Below are 21,760 nucleotides of genomic sequence, written 5' to 3'. Positions count from 1 at the left end.
GAGGGGGCCAGAAGGGAAAGTTGGATTTATACCTCCCCACCCTTTGCAGAAATGCCTGAAACTCTGTAGTAGGGATTTTTTTTTTTAAAGGTTTTATTTTTAAGGAATCTCTAGACCCAATGTGGGGCTCGAACTCACAACCCCTGAAATCAAGAGTCACATGCTCTACCAATTGAGCCAGCCAGGCGCCCTCATAGTAAGGAATTTGATATGAGACCCTAAGATCTGAGACATGAGACATGTGCCACTCTTAATTTAACTGTAGAAAAATCTTTTAGAGGGATTTCTCCTTTTCACAAGTCCTCTTTTAAATGCAAAAGCTCTTAGAAGGAGAAATATATTGATCCAATTCATACTAAGGAATTAGTGACCCCATCCTCCAGGAATATAGATGAGATGACAAGGATTAGGATACCTGGGGTAAAGGAAAGGAACTGAAAAGAGGGAGAATTGTACGAAGGGGTTCCAGTTTTTAGATATTTATATCATTAACTGTTCTGTGCACAAAACATGTGTTATACTTTTTGACATTAACCTCAAGATAATTCCATAAAAGAGGGTGCCTGGGTGGCTCACTTGGTTAAGCATCTGCCTTCAGCTCAGGTCATGATCCCAGGGTCCTGGGATCGAGCCCACATCGGGCTCCCTCCTGAGCAGGGAGCCTGGAGCCTGCTTCTCCCTCTCCCTCTCCCTCTGCTTGCCGTTCCCCTGGCTTGTGCTCTCTCTGTCTCTCTCTGGCAAATAAATAAATAAAATCTTTAAAAAAAAAAAAAAGATGATTCCATAAAAGAACCTACAAAATAAAGAAAAATAAAATTCACAAAGAGTTGCTATGTTGGGAATTTTTACAGACATGTTCCTTATAAAATAGGTAAGTGTTGATTCTTACGAAAGGATCCCACTTTGACATAATTGAAGTAGCACAGTCTCAGAACAAATCTACAAGAATGAGTGTTAAATAGTGGCGCCGGGTGGCTCAGTCAGTTAAGCGTCTGCCTCTGGCTCAGGTCATGATCCCAGGGTCCTGGATCGAGCCCCGCATCATTGGGCTCCCTACTCAGCGGGAAGCCTGCTTCTTCCTCTCCCTCTGCCTGAGGCTCCCCCTGCTTGTGCTCGCTCTGTCAAATAAATAAATAAATAAAATCTTAAAAAAAAAAAAAAAGAATGAATGTTAAATAGATCGAGTTCCTGTTTATGTGGAATATTTGCATATCAATTTGAATATCCTTGCTTTATGTAATTATGGTCATGATAGCTATTTGAATTTAAAGTTTATATCTTCTATTCTAAAAGTAATACATGATTTCCTGCTCAGTATGGCAAATTGGCCATACATCAGTCTCTTCTCACTCTCAAATCCCAATAAAATGGTAGTGAAAGAATAAATAAATCTGCATGGATAAAGAGAAGAAAAGGGAAACGTTGGCAGACAAAAGATGTCAACAATTTTTGGACAAAGTAGAGGAAGCCATGGGCTAAAAAGCAGGCAGGGGGTGGTCCAGAAGAGAACGGAGCCTGTTTGTCCCTTAGACCTGCAGGGAGTCTCAGGACTTAGGGGAGAGGTAAGGTGAGGCATAGGGAATTAGTTGAACACCAAGGAATTAATTGAAATTGTACATACAGAGTAATTTAAGTCTGGGGCTCCCTTTCCTCTCCTAATGTAAAATGCTGGCCTTTGGACATTTGCCCCTCAAGCAAAACAATAGACTTTATCCTCTAGAAAAATTCAATGAGCTTAGAGGAAAGAGAACTATATTCTGACACTTAGGGATCCCCAGGAAAAAGACTGGCTCACCATTCAGTTGCCTGATCTCGACATATCCCAGCCACATACCTAAGCTTTGCAAGTGTGAAAAGCCTGTAACATGAATGAGAGGTGGAAATAAACAGACAGAAGGATGGAAACCTGGTTGAAAAACAGAACGGCAGGGAGTAGAGGGAAGATTTTTAAAAAATCTACTTAGTATCCACAGAGGAAAAAGGGAAAATTATTTTCAACTTAGAAGTCTGTGTTCAGCCAAACAATCAATTGTGAAGACAAAGACATTTTCCAACATGCAAGAACTCATAAAAATTGCCTTCTGAATACCCTTTTTAAAGATGCCACTGGTGATAAAAGACAGCAAAACAAAAGAGTAATCCAGAGGGAGGGAGGCATGGAAACTAGGACAAAGTGGGTCCAGACTGGGAGAGCAGTTAAAAGATGTTCCAGGTGGACCACCATGCAGCAGGCTGAGGGAGCAACCAATCCATATTGAGAAAGAAACTAAAGAACTCCGGAAGGAATGTTTCTAAGGGAAAAAGGATTTAAGAACAGCTGATATGATGGGAATAATAAAAAAGAATATGTATAGCAAAATGTGCAAGTAAAAAACAAGGCACCTAATTAACCGCAGTTTATAAAACAAAAGAGTATCTAAGAAAAGAAATTCTATGATGTAATTTGGCTCTGCAAGGAATAATATTTATTTGGTAAACATTTCTTGGGGATTTAAGATACTACTTTGGGGGCACCTGGGTGGCTCAGCTGGTTAAGCATCCGGCTCTTGATTTCGGTTCAGGTCATGATCTCAGGGTCCTGGGATCAAGCCCGGAGTCAGGCTCTGTGCTCAGTGGGGAGTCTGCTTGAGGTTTCTCTCTCTCCCTCTGTGCCTGCCCCTCCCCCTGCTTGCTCGCTCTCTTTCCCTCTCTCTAAAATAAACAAATATATCTTTAAAAAAATTTAAAATGCTACTTTGAAAAAAAAGAAAATAAAATGCTACTTTGAGTGGATGAGGAAAGAGGAATAGTGGAGAGGGCAAATGCCATATCTTCATTCATTCCAGGAGGCCATCAATAGATAATTTCTAAAATATAAATTAAGAAATAACAATATAAACATACTATTTAGTGATAAGGTAACTTCTTTTTTTTAAAGATTTTATTCGAGAGAGAGTGTGTGCATGCTCGTGTACACACACGCACACACACACACACACACACACACGCATGCATGAGTGGGTGGAGGGGCAGAGGCAGAGGGACAAGCAGACTCCCCACTGAGCAGGGAGCCCAATGCTGGGCTGGATCCCAGGACCCTGAGATCATGACCTGAGCCAAAGGCAGACGCTTAACCAACTGAGTCAACCAGGTGCCCCAGTTCTGATTGATTTTTAAAACTATATTTCTCAATAAATTTAATAAAATGTCTTGAAATTTGAGTAAAAACATAAAAATTTAAAGTTAGAGTAAAAATAAATGAATAAATTATGGATAATTTGGAAAATATAGAAAATTATGTTTAAGAATTTTGTCCTTGTTCATATGCAACCATTAATGTTAATTTTCTCCTTTTTTCTCTGCAATTTTAAAAATAGTTGTGATCATGGTAAGCAACAATTTTATATCCTTTTTTTTACTTAGCACGTTTCACTTTCATATTATTACAAATCCCTTTAAACTTTATTTTCACTAGGTAAATAATCAACTTATCAGATAATAATTTATTCAACCATCCCCCTCCCCTTTTTTTTTAAGTAGGCTCCTCACCCAGCATGGAGATCAAGAGTCAGATGCTTAACCCACTGAGCCACCCAGGTGCCCCTCAACCATTCCCCTCTCGATGGCTAACTTGTTTTCAATTATTTCATATACAGGAGTCTTCAGTATCCAAGTATAACTTGAGCCACAAAAAAGACCTAGTAAAGTGAACCCACGTTAAGTAGAATCAAAATCTCAAAGTAGTCAATAATGTTTGATTTGGTCTTTCCTTAAAAAAAATTGAACTAAAAACTAGGAAAATATCCTATAATTGCAACTATGTATTAATTCCTAAGTTAAAAAGGAGGCTGTGTTTAGTTTTTCTGACACTATCTTATGATAGTATAGTGACATCCTTCACATAGTGTTGGACATTCCAGTGAAATCACAGATGACACATTTTAGAAAAAATATTATTTGAAGTGTCATCACTTTTCCCAAGGGCAGTTCCTCTGACATTTGAAATCATTCTTTACTGAAGTGCCAATACTATAACAATCCTTGTCATCATCTCTTTTTTGTCGTTAGCTAATTTAACTTTGCTGGATCCTCACTGGGCAATGAAAGCCTTTTCCCGTGATTTCGGCACTTTTCCATCATTTTCATCAACTTCATGAAATCTTGGAATTTTGGGTAAAATTTGCATTTTCATTTTGAATTGGATTGGCATTTTATTTGTAACGTATTATTAAATATCATTTAATGATGACAGAGAAAAACTGCCTTACAAAGACACTGATCTGTCTTCAGTGGTGGATGCCAGTGTTAAGTAGGGAGAGATGCTTGAATAGGATATAATTTTGTAAGAGGTCAGTTTATTGGAGAATTCTTCTGTATTATGACAACTTTGTTTACGTTCACAACTTTGTTATGCAAAGATAATGGTACCAAATACTCCGATCAAGAGACTAATGCTAACATAAAACTCAACGCATAAAATCTTTTCTAAGTTTTAGCATCATTTTTTATGGGTTATCACAAGTGGTGTTTACTAGAGATGATCTACAGCTTCTTCGTCTAGATTGCCAAACCTTTTTAAAAAGTATTACATTCATTTACACCTTACCAGCAATCAAGGGAGTGACCATGTCATTAAATTTGCATAAATTTTGTTTATCTTTAATTAAAAAAATATTTAACTAGATACTAAAAGCATGGTACCTCATTATTTTAGTTTAATCGGCAGGATCTGAGACTATACATTCTAGTTATTTGTTAATCAGTGATTTGTGGTCCTTCCTGCATACTTTCTGGTCAGTCTTTACCCAGTTATCTATTGGGTGGAGTTTTAATATTCTTTTTTGTTGATTTGTATAAACGCTAGAGTGATAAGATATTAACCCTTGTATTTGCAGAAGCTTTTTGGGGATTTTGCCTTTTCCTTCTGTGTTTTTCTATAGAGAGAAGTTGAAAGTGTAAAATGTTTATGTCATCAAGTTAAAGAGTTTGTCATCACCTCCTGGAATATAAGTTCCATGAGAGGGCGATTGTCTTATTCATCAATGCCCAGAGCCCAGTACAGAGCTCAGACAATGTGTTGAATGAATGAATGAATGAATGAATGAAATCTATCTTTTCCACCACTTAAAAAATTCCCTCCAGACACATGTTCACTTTAATTTTCTTTCATGTATTTGACATTTTGATTTTTTTAAAAAACTTACAATTCTTTGATTCTTCTGAAATGTGTTTTGTGTACGGTTGCATGGTAAAGTTGTGGTGTCATTTGAGCCCTGCTGACTTCGGACAGGTCGCCTCATTGTTGGTATACCTGAGACCTACAATCACCAGAAATCTGACCTGCAGAGCTGGTGCAATAGAGTATGACCTATAGACATCCACTGAGTCACTCTAAACCTTTTGAGAACGAGGCAAGTTATAAAAGATGGATACATACAGGTGTGCATCTCCTCCTCCTTTCTTTCCATCATCTGTGAAAAGTAGCCCATTGGAGATTTGTTAATCATTCATGCATAAAATCTCCAGGAGCAGCCAGTTAAAAGACAAGTAAATTACCATGTGAATGCATAGCAGATCACTACATGATTTTTTAGTTGTAAAAAGTACATTAACTCTGGATTTGAAGATCCTCTAGGATCATAAGTGTCTGAAGGCCTCTCAGTGTGGAGGAGCTGTTCTGCCTTGTTAAAAAACACAGCCTCTTGGGCACTCAGTGGGTGGCTCAGTGGGTTAAGCATCCGACTCTTGATTTTGGCTCAGGTCATGATCTCCTATTGGTGAGATCAAGCTCTGCGTCAGGCTCCGTGCTCAGCAGGGAGTCTGCTTGGGATTCTCTCGCTCTCTCCCTCTCCCTTTGCCCTTCCCCTCCCCATGTACACGTTCTCTCTCTCTCAAATAATTAAATACATCTTTAAAAAATAAACAAAAAAACAAAACAACAACAACAACAAAACCCCATAGTCTTCTTGTTTGCGTCAAGGATTCAGTTGGTGAATTACATTTCGTCCCCAAAGTGTAGGTAGCTCTCAAGAGAAGCTGTTGGTAAGGAGTTTGTTGGGTTGGAAAATGGTTGTTAATCTTCAGATTACCAATGTAAGGTTGTATACTCATGGGCTATTTCAGTTATTGTTGAAGTAGTAATAATTGGTTATGGATTGGCACAAACGTTTTGTCCATAGTAAAGACACTGAGGAGGATATTTATGAGCATTTGGAATAGATGCCTGGAGACATGGTCTACCATAAATAAAAAGGGCCTTTTTGCACCCATAAAATGAATTGTATTGGCAACTTCTGCCAACTTTTAGCACCTTGGTAATAATGACCAAGCCCCACAAATCCCAAGACCTAAAGGTACAGCTGCTTCATAGTGGATTGTTTTAAAGAGGAGAAGACTGCAACAAATCCTGGTCATTCTTAGCCAAGGGAATTGGACAAAGTAAAACTTGTCATTTGTGGTTTCTCCTCCCTTTACGCTTCCCTTTAATTGATTTAATTGCTCTCATAAATGACCCAAATAAATCTCTTGACCTACCAAAAAATTGCATGGATTTTGTTCCCTCTTGAATGTGTTACCAAGTGTGGGCATGAAGGGTATCAGAGATTCTGCACAACTTCTTTGAACATATAGGGGACACTGATGACTATTTAATACGACCACTAGGATAAAGAGGACTAAGGAAGATTCTGTTTCTCAGATCTTTTCTCCCCAGTGTCTACCTGGCATGTGGACCCAGTGCTTCTCTTACGTCTTCCTGGTGGCGGTGTACACGATATAACCCCTGGAAAGACAGTTGGGCAGTACGTTGTCTTGTGGCCTGCTGATTCCATTTCGAGAAAACCCTCCTAAAGGAATAATCTTACATACAGAAATATTCATCTATATAAAGATATCATGAAGGGATTACTTATAATAGCAAGATAACAACAGCAGCAGTGTAGGAAAAATTATGTGTATAGAGAACAGGAAATGCACCAAAATCCGTTTAGTGGCTATGCTGAGGTGCTGTGATTAAGGGTGGTGGTTTACTTGCTTTCTTTTCCATTGCTTTTATAGTTTTTCAAAATATAAGTTTTAGAAGTCAGAAAAGAGGCAGGGTACTTGGGTGGCTCAGTCGGTTGAGCGACAGATTCTTGATTTCGGCTTAGGTCACAATCTCAGGGTGGTGAGATCAAGCCTGGCATCGGGCTGGCGCTCAGCATAGAGCCTCCCTGGGATTCTTTTTCTCCCTCTCCCTCTGCCCCTCCCCCCACTCATGTGCGAGCCTGCTCTCTCTGTTAAAAAAAAAAAAAGTCAGAAAAGAGGTAGTGTTTAAAAAAAGAAAAAGAAAAAAAAGGGGTAGTAGTGTTTGAGGAAAAGAACTATCAAAATGGTCAACATAAAAATATTTTGTTACTTAAATAAAAATAGCACCACTTACTACTGCTTAATTAGGACCCAGTCCTTCACATGATTTAGGGCTTCCAGTGATTTGCTGAGCAGATTCTTTACAGTTATTAATTCTCACAGTTGTATATAAAGTGAAAAACAAGTCATGCACACCTTTCCTGACAGTAGGAATAAAATCTTACAATGTCAGACGAAAATGAGTTTCTTTTATTTGATGTCAGAAATATTTCAAGATGTTTCTGTATTTCTTAAAACCTGACAAGCCTATAAAGAATAAGGAAAGGATTAGATAAACAGGAAAGCGTCTGTACAGATAGGAATGAGCGTTATATGATTTGTCTGTTTCAGTCACATTTCATAGCAGTTTGAACAGGGGATTGCAGATCTGTGCCATACTCTCTGTATTAAAACTAGCACTCTGAAAGAATGCTGAATCATTCCAGCTGCTTTTGCATTTACGAAATTAGTTCAATTAAAAACTAAGCTGATAGTTTAAAATTCCACAAGGAACAGAAAAATAATTAGTAAACATGGTCAGATTGCATCAAGCCAAACACAAATTGATTTCTGCTTGAATGGAATCTGCAAGATGATGAAAGCGGGTCCCAGTCTCAGTCTCCTCAAAGATGAGTTCACTTGCAGGTAACATTTTTGGAAAAATATAACCTTTTAAATATAGCTACAGATGTACTAGGATTTTTTTTAATGAAAAGATATCCTGGCAGTTTTTCTTTTTAAAAAAGTGTGTGCAACTTTTCCAGTGGTCTTCACACCAGCAGAGTCATATATATCCCTGTTAGGCTGTGAGCGTAAAGAATTTTCTGGTCTCCTTTCTCTTAACAATATCTTGACTGGGAACAGGAAAAAGAACGTAATAGGATTTTTTTTTCAGTTGCAAGTGACAGAAGCCCATCCTGGACTGGCCTAAGCAAACAATTAAAACATAAAAGTGGGATGGAATTTATTGGCGCACACGGCCTCTGGGACTTTCGCCGCTGATTTACCGTCCTCCAGCCTTTGGGCACGCTTTGTTTATGAGCTGGGCAAGAGGGGCTACAAGCAGTCCCAGGCGCACACCTGCCTGCCTAGCCCCTGAGTGTGAAAATGCAGGCTCTTTGGATTGGCCAGGTGACAGTCACGTGTCTGCCCTGGGCCAATCGCCGTGACCAGGAGTGGCTGGCTTTGCCGAAGTTCCCGCGGGTCCGGAGTACCGCCTTAGATTTCCAACGCTGGTGGGGCCCCAGGGTCATCTAGAAAAGGGAGGATGAGCCAGTGAACACCGCAGCAATGCTGAATCGCCTGGGGGTCCCCGGCATGTGCATTCCTGTAAACGCTGCATTTGCATGGTGGGCAGGTTTGTGTTGTCCGCCCACAGGGCCCCTCCCGGGAACCCCAGACTGCCGTGGCTTCTCTCTCGGGGGAAATGAACAGTACCGAGCTACACTTACGAGGTACGGTCAATTCCTAATTTCGCAAATGTGAATAACTTTTGGCCTGAACGTTTTGCGTCTACCCTGTTCAACAGCATGCATGTCTCCCTTCTTTCTCCTGTGAACTTGTAGACCTACAGAGAATTCTAGAATTTCGTGAATTGAGGACGCTCTGCCACAGGCCTCCTCCTGAATTTCCGGAGAGGCAGTTCCCGCTTCTCTCTGTGCCCACCTCCATGCAGGATTCTACTGTCCCTGCTGGGGCACCTGTTTTCTTTTTTGGGCAATGTATTCCAGCCGTTACACGCATGTGGCCAAATTTTGGGGAGATCATTTTTACCACCCCATCTAATAATTTCAGTTTATGTTGCTTATTACTTGTGTTTTACATGTGTTTAGATAGACATTTGGGGCCACACATTTTATTTCTGACCTTTTCTCTCTTCAAGGATGATTCATTGAAAGTTGTGCCTAGGGTCAATGGGGCAGACTATGTGCAAGGTGTGCCCTCTCACATGCTGTCCCATAGCATCCTCTATGCCGCTTTGTGTCATATGCCATGCATTTGTCATGTTTTTTTTTGCGTGGCACATATATATTCCCTGCTAGAATGTAAGCCCCATGGGAGTAGGGAACATGTATATCTTGTCAATTAAGACGGAGTTCTGCTGCTAGGAACAGAGACCCCAAATAACAACATTATAAATGAGAGAAGAACATATTTCTGTTTTGTATAAATTTCCTGCTCTGCTAAGCATGGTCCCACTCCCATGGTTCTGGAGAGCTGAGAACATGGGAACAACCAACCGGGGGTGGGGGAAGGGCTGGATAAGCCGCCCTCTCCATAAGGATGCTCTGGAATTTGTACACACCTCTTCACCTCTGTCCTATTAGCCAACAAATTCATCACGCGGTCACACCTAGCTTCAGGGGAAGCTGGGAAATGTAGCCTTGATGCTGGGTAGACATGTGCCCAGTTAAGAATTGCTCTAATACTAAGGGATAGAATGGATATCGGGAGACAATCTATACCACCGTATTCTCAACTCCCAGCATACTGTGTGGTGCACTGTATACTGGCTGAATGAAGAAATGAGCTGAGCGCTTCTGTATCCGTTTGCTAGGGCTGGAGTTACAAAGTACTACAAACTGAGTGGCTTAAACAACAGAAATTTATTGTCTCACGGTTCTAGAGCAAGTCCAAGATCAAGGTGCCAGCAGTGTCGGTTCCTTCTGAGTGCTGTGAGGGAGAATCTGGCCCGTTCCTCTCTCCTAGCTTCTGGTGGTACACTGACAATCTTTGGCCTCCCTTGTTTTGTAGACCTTTGCCTACGTCTTTGCGTGGTGTTTTTCCTGTGTGCGTGTCTCTGTGTCCTAAATTCCCCTTTTGATAAAGGCTAGCATTTGTATAGGATTAGGGCCCATCCTAATGACCTCATCTTAACTAATCACACCAGCAAGGACCTATATCCATGGAGGGTCACATTCTGAGGTACTAATAGTTCAAAATTCATAGGAGCTATGAATTTTGGGGGGGGGGGCCACCATTCAACAAAATAAAAATGTGTAGTGTTCGTGAATTTTGAGGGAATCACAATTCAACACATAATAACTTGGGATAATTTCATCTACCCTCACACAGTTTTCAGAGGTAAAATTTGCTGCTCTGGGATGCCCCAGAGTGATGCACTTTTTAGTTCCAGAGCAGTGTGGCGTAGATTAGCCGGTCCCACTCTCCCAGCCCTGGAAGAGAAGTGTGTTCAGTGGAGGCATGGCAGGGCTTACCAAAGGCCTACAATGGTACTGAGAGTTATTGCCCATTGGGAAGCTCCTTCATGGTATGACAGGGTCCCAGGTGCACTCCAGAAGAGTCAGTAGGGCCCATGCATTCTGAGCCCCTTGTGGTAAGTGGAAAGTGGCCACCCTTGGCACCATCCCGTGGCCCACTGAGATCACACTTGGCACAGGCCAGGAATAGCAGGGCCTGGTATAGAATCTTGAAACCAGGCAGTTAGCTCAGCCCTCAGTCAGCACTGTTCCAGCTCCTCACCCCTTTTGGGATAAAAGATAGGATTTTATTCATTTGTGCCATCCCTGTAGCTCCCGTTTGTTAAAGTGGCTCTTGAGTAGAAACTCAGTGACTTTTTCAAAGGAAAGAGAAAGATATTAACTTGTCAGGAGGGTTGAGATGTAATCACGCCCCAAAGCCGAAGAATGGGTAACTATGAGAGGTTTCCTGTAGTTGATTTTGGCAGCAGGTCCTGGGACCCTAGCAAGGTGACAGTTCTGTTGGCTCTTGGCACCGAATGTCAGTAGTCTTTGAAAGGTGTAGCTTCAGGAAACCCAGAGTTGCCCAGTCATGACCCTGACAAATACAAGGGGTAAGAAATGGCTCATCTGATTTGTGTGAGAGGTGCTTAGTACTGCCTGATGAACCTGGGTGCCGCCCTTCACCCATGCATCCCACATAATGCTAACCAAAGCTCCGGGTCACGCTCATTGATCCCCAGTAAATGAGGGAGCAGCCCTCCTAACCATTCAAATGTTCTTGCTTTAAACACCCTCCCATTGAACTGGATCTCAACCCACATTCTGAGCCATGCTGGACCGTGTCACCTTCCCTCCACTCCTGCTCTGCCCACTTACATTGTCCTCAGAAGTAGGGACTCTGCTGGAGCCGCTGCCTGCCCATTGCAGGATGTTGGCCCAATCATTACTTCTCACTTAGAACATTCCTGTGGCTTCCGGAATATGAATTTGGGCCTGTATCCACTTCCCTAATGTTGCCTCTTTAAAAGATTCCATCAAACATGTGTGGGGCAAATCTCATGCAGTCATTTCTTTCTGCCCCAAGTCTTAGGCCCTTTGATTTAGATGACCAAGCCCCCAAGCCTGTATAGGGAGGCTGCTGGGTGGCACAGGCCTACGTCGGTGCTTCTCCAAGCCTGGCGCCTGGACTCCCAAGGAGCTTGTGATTTGGAAAGTCAGAAAGGGGAGCCACATCAGGCCTGAGGGGAAGGGGGCATGAGGCGACATTTCTTAGCCATCCTGCAAGTGGCTGCTGTAGGCATGGAGTTAATGGTAGCACACTTCGCAGCACCTTTTGGCGTGAAAGTACGGCATTTATTATGGCCAAACCAAGGGCAGGGGGTGTTGCATAGACCGTTCCTGTCCGATTCCCCTGGATTTCTGTGCTTGGGTCTTTATGGCAGCTCAGATTTCTCCAGTGGGAGCATGGAGGTCACACCATACTGAGAGCCTCACCCTCGTAGCGATCTCTGTCCCACGTATGTATCAGTTTCAAAGCATCACTGCTTTCATCTCTCTGCCACAAGTTGTAAAATTATGAGGTGCATCCAACCCTTGATTTTCAGACTTGGGCTTGACTGTTAATAACAGACTCCATTCATGGAGGAGTAATTGAGAATGGCAGCGCGAGCGACACGGCTTTGCCACCCACGGGAGGGAATGAGGGAAAGCCTTGCTCTGAAATCCCTCAGAGGGTCTGCGGTGGGGCACCTGTTCTGCCAAACCTGATGGGCTCATTGGCGGCCCAGCCTTACCTCTGAGAAAGATCTTACAGGACACAGTCCTCTGTTCTAACCTTACTGTTAATTTTATCTTTCTTTCTTTTGCTCATTTTTCACGTTCACTTATCTATACAGTAGGTATAAATTTTTTTCATATCTCAAGAGCACTGAAGTCCATTGTTGAAAAATGAGAAAATGCAGGTAAGAAAAATAAAATTCTTTTTACACAACATGCTTTCACCTGGAGAAAACAGTCAGTGAACATTCCATTCCCCGTGTTTTTAGGCACATTTTTTTTTAAAGCTTGCGTTTGCACTTAGCAGTATGTGGGAGTCGCTTTATGTCTGTAAAAATTCATCACTAGACAGCTGGATGGAAGAACTGCAATGTATTTAGCCAGCCCCACATTATTGGTCGTTTAGTTGGTTTCCAGTTTTCAGTTTTTAGAAACAACATTTGTGGCCAAATACTTGCACCCGTTCTCAATTGTTTTCTTAGGACGAATTCCTAAAAGTGGACTTGCTGGGTCAGAATAATAAACATACATCCTCTCTTTGTATTGTAAAAACTTTAGACGTATATACCGCACAGATGCAATACTCCAGCGAACCCCCGTGTGCCTGTTCAACAGTAATAGCTCCTGGTCAGTGTGTCCTTTCACCCACTTCCCCTAGTCCCTGCATTATTCAGGAACAGATCTGAGACTTCATGCTGGAAAGACTCACAGGTATTTGAAAACGGGAGAGAAAAACTGAATTGCTAGGGAAAAAAAAAGAGAGAGAGATTAATGTCTTGTCCACATTATCCACTGCAATGTTTGGGCCCTTTCCATTTTCCCTGCTTTATGTGGGCTCAGGACTGTCCATTTGCCTTCAGATTCCTGAAGCAATCTGGTAACCAGCCTCCTTTCTCTCCCTCTGGATAGGTCTAGACATAGCCCTTTCATATCTTGCCAAATTGCCCTCCATAGGGCTAATCAAATTTATTAAACTCGCATCGGAATCATAGAGGAGTGTCCATGCTGGTGGTTAACATTTTGGGTCTTTCTTCTTTCTTTTCTTTTTCCCCCTCTTTCCTTCCCCCTTCTTCCTTTCTTCTTTCTTTGTGAATTTTTTAGATCCCAAAACAAGAATCATATCCTTGTTTTAATTAGAACTTATTTGGTTATTAATGGTTTAAAGCCCCCCCCATTTCCTCAATGATCAGTTATATTTCCTCTTTGTGAATTGTCTTTTACTAATTTTTCTATTAGGATGATTGTCTTTTAAAAATTATATTCAATTTATGTTATGTCATAACACTGTGCTTTTGTCAATGAATTGCTGTAAAGACTTGTTTGGCCTAAGATAACACATACTGTACTCATATGAAAGAATATGTGTATTTTATAAAGCTAACAGCTCAAAGTTGTTAACAGTCCGAAGGACAGGTTCAGAGTGAGGCGCACCAGTGTGGGGTGGCAGGTCCAGGCAGGACAGAGGGGGACTTTTACAGGTCACTTCATCTTCAGTCTCAGACACCCACAAGGCAGGTAAAGCAGGTAAAGCAGGTGTTATTCTCACCTCACAACGACTTGTGGTAGGGCACACCTTAATATCTTCCAAGCCCCAGCCTAGGCATTTTTCTAGCATATCACAGTGATCCATATGTTGATCTGTGAAAGGCAAATAAAGCATTAAAATATAACAAATATTAGTAATTATAAAATTTTTTTTTCCTATAGCATGAAGGCCCAGGACCAGGTCATTACGACTTGAAAATACCTCCAGTAAATTCTGTTACTTCCTGTTTTCAATCCAAAGTGCCTCGATTCCTGCCTGCTTGTTCTGTAAGTACTCTAAAAGATGGCGGTTGTAGGTTTTGTGACGGGGTTGGGGAGTCACTGGGGGTTGTTCTAGACAATTCTAGCGTGTCTATATGTATCGAATTGCTTGTCGACGTGGAAAAGAGCACAGAGCTCAAAAATCTGGCAAGCCCCCAGCCTGTTTCAGGCTCAGAGTGACTCCAGGCCCAAAGGTGGTGGCAGAATTTTGGGTCCAGTTGACAACATCCAGCATAGTAATTAGCCACCAGTGTTATGACCTGGGTGCTCTGTGGGAAAAGATGTTTAACGAACTGAGGCCAGCAGTGGGCAGAGGCTGGCTCCATCCATCTGCTGTTCTTTGTGTATGTGGCTTCTGGGGGCATGTGTGTGGCTTCTGAGCAGAAATGTTATTGAACCAAAGGGGACCATTATGGCACGAACCATCATCCTGCCCCTAAGAACTCAGGATAGACAGCGAAGAGGGTCAAGTCCACAGAGAGACACAGGTACATGGGGGGAGCGTTTGAGCCCCAGAGGCCTAGAGAAGACCAAGAAAAATTGCAAAAGCACAACATGGAGTTATGAACAGTGGCTCTTTTTGTAAAAAAAAATATATATATATGCTGACAGTTTTAATTCCCCTTGCCTTGTTCTCAGCCTGCACCCCAGTTTGAAAATCCCCAGAGCTCACTGGTATGTAGCCTTATTTGAGGTGGTTGGGGAGACAGAAGTACAAGTTCTGCCTGTAAGAAAATGGGCCCGTCCCACGGGTTCAAGGAAGGGTGGGTATCCCAGGCCGGCGATCTTTAGGATCTCGCTCCAGAGCTACCAACTCTGGTGGGGGGTAGTGTGGTCTTTATCTGGAGGAACACTGGGGAGTCCCGGTTGGTAAAATTAAAAACAGACCCAGCAGCAGGAGGTGGTGGCCTCCCGCAGATCCCCGCACCCTGGTGGCATCAGCAGGATCCAGATACAGATTTTTGTCCAAGCTCTCAGGGCTGAGCATCGTCAGGAAGTTGGAGTCATGCTAACCAAACTCCCCGGAAGCTGATAGAGAAGCCAGAAGGTATAGTTTACAAGTGATTTACAGGTGTCCAGTAAGGGGGCCGGTGCCTGGAGCTGCTGCTCTATGGGGTGTCTCCCCGTACAGGAAACTCCTCACTGAAGCCAGGGAGAATCCACAGTTTGCTCAGTGACAGCGAACTCAGGACCGGGGGGTGGAGCCGGATGTTCTCAAGGTCTGAGAACCACCACCGGTAGCCTCCTGCGGGGTAGCCTTGTGAGACCGAGGCCCACAGCCCTCCTGTTCTGCGGGCTGGCTTTCCAGGACTCCACATGCGTGTTGCTTCCTCATTAATAGCACTAATAAAGGCTTCAGCTTCCTCTGACGTCTGGCCAGGACTTGATTAGATTTCCAGGCTGCTCCTCCGCTTTTGGCAAGGGAAACATCCTGTCATGTACAGCACCTTCTGCAGGCAGCTGACTTCATCCTCTCCAGGCTGACCACTCTGTCCCACTCTCAGGGTAATCCTATTTCCACCCTCCCTGTCTCCCGGAGAGATAACACACCGCAAAGACGGATGGAAACGACAAGCCCATGATAATAGGGAACAATAATAGTGCTGGTAGCTAATACACAGAGCTGTCGCCGCCAGCCTGGCCTGGGGCTCTCTGTCCTGGAGGGCCTCCAGCAAGCCTCATTACCTCATCTGACGGGTGAGGCTGACGAAGCACAGGGCCCAGGGTCACCCCGAGCCATTGGCGGTTGGGACTAGGACTCGAACTCAAGCCTGACGTCGAAACCCTTCCCTGAGCCCCACACAGAGACACCGATGCTTCTCCAGCAGACCCAAGATAAAATCCGTCTGGGCTTCAGGAAATCTGTATGTGCCCCCAGCACAGGAAATGCTGACCCAAGGCATTGAGGTCTTCGTCTGAGTCTATGAACATGACATTCAGTCGCCCTTGATCACCGTAGAGGAGAAGCTTCATTGAAATCACTGGCAAAATAATTTTTTTAAAGAATTTCATCCAAACGAAAACATGACTTTAAAAAATGAGAACTGGGAGATCCCTTGAGACTACTTTGGACCCTGGGGTCCACAGACCTTGAGGTACAGAAACCCGAGTTTGGGCTTTTGAGGTCAATCACCCCAGTTCAGAATCCATTTTCTCCCGCCGTTTACCACTAGACTGAGGTGGTTAGAGGGGAGGACAGTGGCATTCCCAAGGACAGGAGCTGTCTGGACAGAGCGCCCACTGAGAAAGTGTGCCTTGAGGGGCAGGTGGAACGTGAGCCCGCCCGTCCTGCAGGACTGGGCCGGCTTTGCTGGTCCGCCCTTCTCTTGGCACCCCCGGAGCCCAGGGGAAAGCCGCTGGCAGGAGCAGGCCTCAGCTCCAAAGATGTGCTCCAAGTCAAGGGTGCCCCAGGCCTCAGGGCAGTTGGGTGTGGCCCTCGTCTTCCTCAGTGGGGATTTGCCAGTCTGTTGGAGCCCACAGCCGGGCTCAGGGGGCTCCAGAGTGTTGGTGTCCCGGTCTCATTAGTCCCTGTTTTCTGTTCTGTTTTCAGAAAACCCCCGGCCCAGGCGCATACAAGTCTTCAGTGCAATTCCCCAAGCAGCCCCGCACTATAGCCAAAATGGGCCGAGAGCATAGCCTTTTCTTCAACAACACAATTGGCTTTTAAAATAAAGCCATCTTGGCCCTCAGCTATTTTGAGTTTAGCAAGTTCTTCTGTTTAGAAAACTCTATTTTATCCGTCCTTTAGGGGGGTCTGACTACAGAACGTCATCATCGATTGCCCAGGTGACCCTCTTGCCCACTTCTCTAGAATAGTCCCAGCATAATTTCCAGTTCACTCTTGAAAGTGGCCTGGTTTGAATAATAAATTGTGCTCACTCTGCTTATTGTCAAAGGATGTATTCCAAGACACTGCCCCCGGCTGCTCTTGTGGCAGCTTGGACAGGCCCCGATATGTCCCGGCTGTGCTCTGCATGGCCTTGGGCTCTCCAGCTGGGCCCCAACTGCCTTAGGGCTGTAATACCTCACAGCCTCATGGAGGTGTCCTTGGGGGTCAGCATTCAACCAAGGCCAAGCTGAGTGTGCCAGGATCCCAGCAGGTGGTTCTTTCTCCCTCTCAGTTCCCTGAAAAGAATAATATTGATTCAACCCAATGGGTGTTTGTGGTTTTAAGTCAACAAAAATATTTGAGTATCTGCTCTGTACCAGGTGTATGCTGGGGTTGGGGGGTGGTGGCTAACAGAAAGATGAATAAGGCATGTGACTGAGTTTGGGGAGGGGTGTAGGGGAGACAAGGCCAGAAAGGGAATTTGGGGTAGTCTCTGGCTCCAGGAAGGCTTTGAGAGCTGTGCCAAATGGCTCCTTCCGGTCACCTTGTGTCTGAAGCTCAGGGGCTGCCTTCCCATGATGGCAGTTCTACTGGGAAGACAGGCCCTCATCTCCCGAAGCTGAGAAGTCACTGCTCCGGGTGCACAGAGACGGCCACAAGCGGGCAGAGCAGGGATGAGGCAGCACGGCCATGAGCGGTGAAGGACAGCCCCATGCAAGGGGCCTGGAGGCTGAGATGGGCAGGAAGGAGAGGGAGGAATGTTGGGGGCAAGGACCCCGTGTGGGTGAAAGGCAGGAATAAACATTTGCTCGAGGGGAACTGAGGGAGCCTGGCCCAATGAGAGTGGGGGTGCCGTGAGGGTGGGAGTTTGGCGGGGCTTGGTCCAGAGCCGGGGCCCCATACAGCCCTGCATGCCAGGAAGACCTCCTCAGGGAGCCCCAGCTAGACACACCCCCACGCATGACAGTGGGTATCTGGTTGGAGAGATTCCAGAATCAATAAATGGAGGGGATCTTTTCTTTTTATTAAAAAAACTAACTTAAAAAAACGAGTATAAATACTTACATTTTGTGTATTTTTTAAAAAAGATTTTATTTATTCACTTATTTGAGAGGAGGGGGAGAGAGAGCACAAGCAGGGGGAGCGGAGCGGCAGAGGGAGAGGGAGAAGCAGACTCCCTGCTGAGCAGAGCGCCCCATGGGGGGCCTGATCCCAGGATCCAGGGATCATGACTGGAGCCAGAGACAGATGCCCAACAAACTGAGCCACCCAGGTGACCCTATTTTGTTGTATTTAAAAAAGAGAACACCCCCCCACCTCTCTTCCCTAGCCTTATAAGCCTGATAAAAGGGACGTTGGAGGCAAGGAAGGGAAGGTTGTCATCTCACTGAATTTATTCAAGTTTCTCATTTGTTGAAGACACTCCCTGTGTTGCGTTCTTTCAGAATAGAAAACAGCCACTTGGAAGATCAGATGTGTCTCAGGGTGGTGGCTGATCTTGTCCCACTTTGATCAGAAGATGGCTGCAGGGCGGATAGTTCCAAATTTTATTCTCCAAGTGGGTCAGAGTCCCCTGCGGGGTCTGAAAGTAACAGCGGGCAGTTCTGACAGAGGGGGTTTTCTCTAGGAAGCGGTGGCTCAGGTTCCCCCTGGTGCTCAGGGAAGCAGTTGGTTCTAGAAAGTGAGAGAGGCAAGAGGCGGTCATGTCTGTCTGAGGGCTTGTAGATGGAAAGTGAGAGGAACCTCTCATACCAGCGAGAGGTGTAAGTAGGTAGGGGTACCTCCCTGACAAGAGTGTGAGCCAGGGGCTGGCAGGAACTGCGTCTCTGCCTCTGTCTCCCCACTGCTTCTCTCTCAGGCCTACTTCTCCTTCGGAAGGCCAACCTTCACTGCCTCTTCACGTGTATAGGATCTGATGTGGCTACCTCAGCCTCTCCTCACTTCATTTCCCGAGCCAACACCCTGAGGGAATGTCAGCAGCCCCTTTTGGTTCCAGCATCGGATTCCCAAGAAAGAGACTCTAGTTGGCCAGCTTGGATCAGGGGTCTGCCCTGGGCCCTTCACCTGAGGCCAAGAAGGCCAGGACCCTTGGTGTGGACACAGCTGAGGGGCCCAGCTGTGTGGCGTGTGTGTAATTGGGGTGGAGGGTGGTTCCTTGTATTTGAGAAGGGAATGAAGCCCCTTTGAGAATAAGGAGAGGAGGAGGTCTTCACCTGCCTGCAGGAAGGGGGTTGGAGAGGCTTACAGAGACTTTCCCTGGAGGTAAAACCACTGGAGAACATTCTGCAGGGCCATCTGGACCCCCTTGTGTTTGGTTTGCCATTTGCCAAGCTTTGCCTTTGGCTCCCGTGAGCTGGGGCCACTTCAGCCCGGCCTGCCTTACCGGTCTTGCCATCTGCCTGTAAAGCAACCCTCACCCTCCTTTGTGATTCTGGATGATGAGACAGTGACTCTGCCCTAGGATATTAGCAGAGGGGCTCGTGGGAACGAGGTGGTGAGAAGAGCAATGTTTTCCTTCCTTGGCGTATTCCCGCATTTTTTATAGTATTTCCTACAAGGAGGCAGAGGCTTTCCCAAAGAGACTAGAGGAATTCTGGCTGTTTTTTCCTGCCACAAGCCCAAAACTGAGACAGTATTTGAAGAGCAGGGCCTCCTTCTGTTGTCTCCAAGGTGGAGAGACTGGACAGACCTGGGCTGACTTTGAGCTTGAGCTCCGGGATTGAGATATTCACACGTCGCAGCGAGGCTGTTGCATGCATCAAATGACAGGCCCAGAAGGGCTTAGAAGAGCCCCAGAGCGCCACAGATGGAAGGGACTGTGGTGTCTGTCCTAAGCCCCTCCTCCCTCCCCCCATCGACGGCTGTGACACAGCTACTCGAGGCCCCTGTCCTGGCTTGCCTGACCATCCTCTTTTCCTCTCCCCTCCCACCCACCCACCGCAACTGCCCTCTGAATTTGGCTTCAGCCAGAGGGCATGGCTCTTCTTGGCTGCAAATATCTTCTGCTGTTTCCATGTGAAATTCTCTCTCTGTTAAGTCAGAGCATGTCAGAAGTCACAGCACTGGTGGGGACAGCTTGTCTTCCTCCTCCCTCTGTTCACTTTCCCTTCCTCCTCACCCCCCCTCCCACCCCACTGCTCTCTGGACCTACAGGGGACACCCTACAGACTTGGAGGCCAAGGGCCACAGGTTGCTTGGGAGCCTCCAGCATCATCTCTCACTGCTTCGTGCCACTGACCTCAATGCAGCACAGAGCTGCCTGGACTCAGGTCCCCAGGCCTGGGATTATTTTGAAAGCCCTGTTCTTTTGAAAACATAGTTCAAAATCTGTAAGTTCAGAATCAGTGGTTCTAAGCTGCATTTTAGAATCCCCTGGGGAGCCTTTAAAAAAATCTCAGTGCCGGGCAGCTCCCAGACAGATCACATGAAACTCTCTGGGGGTAGGACTCAGGCCCAGTATTTTTTTTTTTTTTTAAATACTTCCCCCGCCCCAACCCCAGGTGACTCTGATGAGCGGCCAAGGTTGACTACTGCTAAGGTGGTATGAAGGCACAATCACCAATAATTCTGTGCGGGGCCCGGGTAGTTTTCCCAACCCTAGAGGTTTAAGAGGAAGAGAGGGCCAGCTATGAAGAGGAGATTGACCCATATTAGCATCTGGCTGAGGCCTGAGGGGAGAGGATGGCACAGGGCTGGTCAGTCTGGGTGAAGCTAGTACCTGGAGTGTCATTAGGTAGAGATTGTTCTGGAAGAAGCCTTGAACCCAGGCACCTCTCACCAGCCTGACTCTCAAGGGGGCTCCTCACTGACCTTTGGTTTTGGCCAAGGGCAGGACTGTAGGCGTGCAGAGCCTGGGGGGCCCAAAGGGCGGGGTTTGGGCTCTAGATTCAGGGCTGCAGGGGCTGGGTGGGCTTGTGGGGACCAGTGCCATAGACGCAGAGCCTGGCCCAGCTTATCTGCAGCCTCCCCAGAGAAGAGACAACCCTGGATGGCAGGAGAAGCCAAGTCTTCACCCGTGGGGGCTGGGAGTTGGGGGTGGTGAGTTAGCAAAGGAGGGGAGAGAGATGGGACACAGAAGTCGGGAAGGAGGGGTAGCCAGAGATAGGGGAGGCCCAGAGGGTGAACGTGTGGAGAATCGTCTCCCACTGGGTGCTCCTCGTGGCCTTGTTAACCATGCCCTTGGCCAAATCAGGGCCCAGGAAAAGGTGTTACCCTTCTGGAGAGTGGCAGGGGCTCAGAGAGGCCCAACCAGCAGCAGGGGATGTAGCAATGTGGCTGCTTTGGGTGGCAATGTAGCTTAGTACCTGAGAACTGTAGGCAGGACGGCGGGCTCAGGCCCACGGACACCGCATCTCTGGTCACCAGGGTGAGCTAGGTGGGGACGGGAGGCAGGGACTGACAAGGCATTCCATTCAATTCACCCCCGTGGGACTGAGAGGCCCAGGATGCGGGCAGGGTGGGACAGCAAGGCAGTGTGCTGAGAGATGTTTGGGTCACAGGTGGAACGCCAGGTTTGATGAGGGCTTGCCATTGCTCCCTCGTGCTTCTTCAGAAGTCCCGGAGCACAGAAGTCCTGCCTGGCTACTGAGGGCCATCAAGGAGAAAGGAAGTTGCTGGAGATTCCTGTTCAACAGGGCCAAAGGGGACACTTGGAAACATGCCAGGCAGAGTCACACCTGTTGAGGTTTCTAATCCCCACCCCCTCCCGGGCTGGGCCTGGGAGCTGGACCGCAGAGCACCCCTGAGCCCATGCGCCCAACCCTGTGCCTGGGGGAGCTTT

At 45.9% G+C, this 21,760-nt stretch overlaps 1 protein-coding gene across 1 annotated transcript in view; it reads left to right on the top strand.

The window, feature by feature from the left end:
• The window catches only part of STPG4 (sperm-tail PG-rich repeat containing 4), a 36,513-nt gene extending 19,601 nt beyond the window's left edge, over window positions 1-16,912 (top strand). The window contains exons 6-7 of the mRNA XM_045788386.2: window positions 14,052-14,156; window positions 16,702-16,912. Coding sequence (XP_045644342.2) covers window positions 14,052-14,156; window positions 16,702-16,818 — 222 coding nt within the window. The 3' untranslated portion in view covers window positions 16,819-16,912. The remainder of the gene's footprint in view (window positions 1-14,051; window positions 14,157-16,701) is intronic.
• Window positions 16,913-21,760: the final 4,848 nt, after the last annotated feature.

The sequence above is a fragment of the Ursus americanus genome, chromosome 7, assembly GCF_024610735.1.
Source record: "Ursus americanus isolate L20-20 chromosome 7, mUrsAme1.1.p, whole genome shotgun sequence".
Lineage (NCBI taxonomy): Eukaryota > Metazoa > Chordata > Mammalia > Carnivora > Ursidae > Ursus > Ursus americanus.
The sequence above is the reverse complement of the archived record's forward strand: the minus strand, read 5'-3'. Positions and strand labels throughout refer to the sequence as shown.